Source organism: Tarenaya hassleriana, unplaced genomic scaffold, assembly GCF_000463585.1.
Source record: "Tarenaya hassleriana unplaced genomic scaffold, ASM46358v1 Cleome24, whole genome shotgun sequence".
Taxonomy (NCBI): domain Eukaryota; kingdom Viridiplantae; phylum Streptophyta; class Magnoliopsida; order Brassicales; family Cleomaceae; genus Tarenaya; species Tarenaya hassleriana.
Window position 1 is genome coordinate 1,720,069 of NW_010965696.1, and position 4,983 is coordinate 1,725,051.

Sequence of the window (4,983 nt, forward strand, 5' to 3'; positions counted from 1 at the left end):
ATTACAATGAAAATAATCCATACATTTATAGGAAAAATTATTGAAAGAAACAAGGAAATAAAGATACGAAAGAAACAAATAAGGCAAAATATAATTATCACGATATATATTTTATTCTTAATCGATATTATGCCTTTAATTGTTATCAATCATATCAAATCTCCATATTTTGTTTCTATTTCAACATTCCCCTCAAGATTGATTTTGAAAGAATTCAAAAATCAATCTTGAAGATACAACAAAATGATGAAAAACTTCACTGTTATTAGAACAATCCATAGAAACCAAATTTCATTCATTTAGAGAGTATTAACCTCTTTCAAATCACTTCGCTTGACTTTAAAGTTCTAGCTTTAACTCTTTTTGTCATAGCATCTTGCTTGATCTTAGAGTTTTTAGCTTTGACTTCTTTTTGTCATAGCACATCGTTTGAATCTGGTTTTTTTACTCTTCCTTTGAACAATTTGGATATATGAACATCCAAAACGCAAAAGAAAGAAGAGATTAGAAAATTAAAAAAAGAGAAACATATAGTTCAGATCGCAACGCTGCTCTGATACCATATTAAAAAATAAAATGCGGAAATTAAATTAGAAAGAAAGAACAAAATATAAAAGAACGGAAACACTTTTATTGCTACATCTCTTCTTCTTGTTACATTACAATGAAAATAATCCATACATTTATAGGAAAAATTATTGAAAGAAACAAGGAAATAAAGATACGAAAGAAACAAATAAAGCAAAATATAATTATCACGATATATATTTTATTCTTAATCGATATTATGCCTTTAATTGTTATCAATCATATCAAATCTCCATATTTTGTTTCTATTTCAACATTACGTGGTGGAGTCCGAGCTATATATATATAAACACACACACCAATTCGTAACACGTTTTATAATTCAACATTAAAATCGAGTCAACGATTTTGTAGCTTTGAAATTTCTACCAATACATGAAGCCAGGGTGGTTGTGCGTTTTTAATGCATGGCCCGTATTATCATGGTTCTTATAAATCGGTCCATTCTTTTTTTTAAAAAAAAATATGGAAGTTAACCGGATCTTTGATCCGACTAAATCTCCCAAAGGATCGGAGAAACCCAGGTGAATGTCCTTCTCCATGTTTGGGTCCAGGATGAGAGCATACTTTGCATGTTCTCTCACCACTTGACCACCCAAACATGGATAAATCGGTTCATTCTTGGGACTAAGTGTGATCGTTTTAGTCATTATAATAAGAATCTATAAAAGTACACTCTTCCAATTCTCTCTCTCTCTCTATATATATAAGAATCATATTACAAACATTTGTAATTAACGTTCTAACTAAAATTCGAACGCGCGTGTGTGTATATATATATATATATATATATATTCTTGTAATTTATTCCCATAATACAATTGCTTATTTCCGTACATATTTAATGTTTTTACAGAATAAATTGCAATAACCTCTTCGTACGGTTTTCAATTCTAAAATTTCCGTACAAGCAATTTCAATCTTCAATGATATCCACATATGTAAGTAATACCCAATATGGGTTGGTCACCCGTTTAGTTTGACCGCATTTAATCAATCAAATGCTATATTCAAAGAACAGATTGACTCTTCAAAATATAAAGAAAATAATTTAATTTTCTTTATGTTTTTCTATATACACGAGCTTTTTCTTACAGCCTTACGAAATTACCGGATTAACTTTTTTCATCAACACGCAAATCCATGCATAAATAGACAAGTTTTCTTTATATTGTTTCCTCTCATTCTGCGTTTCTTGTCGTGGGATTTGGATCAATCTCAGTTATGTTCTTGGCGTTCGTTTCTTCTCGTACCCGCATGCATGCACATATACGTTACGTACGTATGTACAAACGAAAGCGAACTCATAAATGAATGAGGACCACCACCACCGGTCCATTTTGATTTTATAGTCACGTAGAAATTGGGCTTTCGGCCTTGTTATATGTCTCTTCTTGAGCGTCATATATAGTCTTTTGTCACTTTGCGTTTAATTTTCCCTTCTTTCGTGTGCATTTACTTCGCTTTTACTCTAACGGAATTCGCATTTCCACGTCGGAATATAAAATGTTTCGTGAAATCGTTACCATTCAATGGCATCAAACGTGTGCATGTATGCGTGCATGCGATACGTAATCGGATTCATTGATATGCATATTGATGTAATTCACTTAATTATATGTGTTGAACTTCGTTAAATGAAATGAATACATGAACAAAAAGAATACACACTATTTATATAATTCTTATTAATAAGAAAATCCGAAAATTTTTTCTTGATAAAAAAAATCCGAATATTTTCCTTTGCCCTAAAATGGTTCGAGAACACAACAGAAAACCTAAAACTAAACATAAGCAGGCACGAATACATAACCTTCTGTTTAAATTATGTAATCAATGATATTTTCAGTTAACTTCTACAAATATGGGTTTAATTGTTATGTCTCATATAGTTAACCGACGATATTTTCACTTTACATTTCTTTGCACGTTGGAATACCGAATAACAGAAAATGATATTCATGATTAGGATCCAAACATATCTACACATGAATCTGGACACATTATTATTATTCAGCAATAACAAATACGTCTTCACCAAAATAAATGAATACTTCAGTTTTTGAATATTGTCGCAAATATAAGATAGAGATCGATGCGATTCCTCAGAAGCACTTGAGAACTCCAAAGCCCAAAGCGAAGAGCAAGAGGGACAGCTTCATAGGGTTCAAAGGCGGCGGAGACGCGGCAGAAGGAGGCGTAAGGGCCGTGCGGCTTCCGCCGTGGAGCTGGTCGATAAAATTTTAAATATTTATACAGGTTTCAAACCGATAAAAAGAAAAATAAATGGTAAGATTTCTTTGTGTTATAGCGAAATTTACCTTCTGGAGGAGTTGGAGAAATTTTCGGTCCGAGAGCAGCCGGGCCTGTGATAAAACAACATTCGAGGCGATATTTGTTTAGATTTCGATAATCTCAGTCCTTAATCGGCTTAAATAACAACAAAACACAAGAGAAATCAAAGCCAAAGTCATACCGGGAGCTGGAAGCGGTGCTGCGGAAGCTGCAAAGTTATAACATTGATTAGAAACAAGATTAAAATGTAACTATATAGAGAAAATGTTTTCTAAAACCCTAATGCATCTATAATGACAAAAACAAATAACATAATTAACAAAGTGGGAGTGTACCATTGCATTTAACAGGGACACCGGGCATGCTACAAGCACGAGGAAGAGAGATTGCAACCGTTCGGTTAACCGGGACACTAAAAGGAACACTTGCGGTCACGATCAGACACAAACAGTCCATACCGATTCCGGTTAAGGTCCTAAGTGCTCCGCAACAATCCGCGGTCGGAGACGTACCGATTCCGCTACTTCCGGTGAGAAAATTCAAGCACGGTGTGACGGTAGAGAGCATCGTCGGCGAACATGGAGTACTGATTTGAGCCGATACCGGGAAATACAAAATCGATAAGAAGATGAGGGTAAGGAACGGTATAATCTTGATATCCATTTGGGGTTTAGGGTTTAGAGAAATATATATATATTTTTGTGGTTTTGTGGTTTTGTGGAAATGTTGTTTCGGTTGTGTGCGTATATATATGGGTGGAGCAATGGAGGGAAAAAGGGTACGAAATGTAATATTGGCGAAGTTGGTATTGGTGATCAACTACTTTAACTACCTTAGCGGGAGATGACGTGTCATTGCGTGAGTGGATGCCTTTGTATTTGACCTTTGACAACTGAAAAATGTTTGTTTCGTATAAATCTTTGCCAAACCAAGTATGTCGGAGCTTAGTTTGTTACTTGTTGAACTAAAACATATACTTCTAATGCATGCTAATGATGCCACGTGTCCAAGTTATAAGAAAGAAGGTAGGTTACTTACTTGGAGCTATTGATTGCTTCTTAATTTGCGATGAATTTTTCTACATTTGCGACTATTGGGATTGACTTGAACAAGTGATTATTTTCTTCGTATAGTATAAACTTATTCCAAGTAATCAAAATTATGTTTAATAAAAACGAATTAATAAAGTGTTCGAGTGGTATTAATTATAACCAATAATACCACTTTAATTAACCCGAATTTCAATCTACGCACTAAAACTTTTAGTGAAGTTCATAAAGAAATATACTTTCATAAACCTTCTCAATTGTATATATTAAGATTTAGTTGGTACAGATCTTATCATCCGTGGGCCGGATAGTAGGCCCATTTGACACTCCTAATTAAATATTGTTATAATTGAACATCTTGTAAACCCATTACACAGATCCCCCAATATATTCAAATTAAACCCCCCCTTTTTTTTACCATAATTTATCTGAAGTAAAAGATATTCTACAGCACACTCATTACACAATATCCCTCTAATATATAAATCTTCGAGAAATGCACAAGAAACCAAAATCATTAAGACACAGATTTTCTGTTCCAAACTGTTGGGAGCAAATCTTCGTCATCACATTTACCAAACACACACACACACACACACACACACACACAGAGTATGTGTGTATATATATATATACGAATTCAATCGATTCGATCCGACAGCAAGGGATCATCAGGCAACAAACTGAACATAACCATATCCCTCACAGATCCCTTATGAAGCATGAATTTCCTCAGAACACCTTCCCTCGTAAACCCCACCTTCTCCAAAACCCTCTGAGAACCCATATTCTCCAAATCCACCAACGCCTCCAATCTCGCCATCGCCGGCATATCCCTAAACACCTCCGCCGCAACCAGCCTCACCGCCGCCGTCGCTATCCCTCTTCCCCAATACCCACTCCCTATCACGTACCCTAATTTCCACCTGATTTTGTCGACGGGCGTGACGGAGATTGACCCGATCGGTTTTCCGGCTAGGCAGATGGCGCGGAGCCACGGGTGGGGCAAGATCTGGTCCCTGATGTGCGCGATTCCGGCCTCGCGGCTCGT

The 4,983-nt window shown here is 35.5% G+C and overlaps 2 protein-coding genes across 2 annotated transcripts in view; both read right to left on the reverse strand.

Annotated features, from left to right (window-relative positions):
- Positions 1-2,524: 2,524 nt before the first annotated feature.
- On the reverse strand, positions 2,525-3,732 carry LOC104816089 (non-specific lipid-transfer protein-like protein At5g64080). Its single transcript, XM_010544758.2, has 4 exons — positions 3,219-3,732; positions 3,065-3,091; positions 2,857-2,954; positions 2,525-2,816 (listed from the first exon to the last, which is right to left on the reverse strand). The coding sequence occupies exons 1-4, from the start codon at positions 3,544-3,546 to the stop codon at positions 2,694-2,696; spliced, it is 576 nt and encodes a 191-aa protein (XP_010543060.1). The 5' UTR covers positions 3,547-3,732; the 3' UTR covers positions 2,525-2,693.
- A 697-nt stretch (positions 3,733-4,429) lies between these two features.
- Positions 4,430-4,983, reverse strand: part of LOC104815883 — an 898-nt gene continuing 344 nt past the window's right edge. The window contains exon 2 of the mRNA XM_010544482.2: positions 4,430-4,983. Coding sequence (XP_010542784.1) covers positions 4,573-4,983 — 411 coding nt within the window. The 3' untranslated portion in view covers positions 4,430-4,572.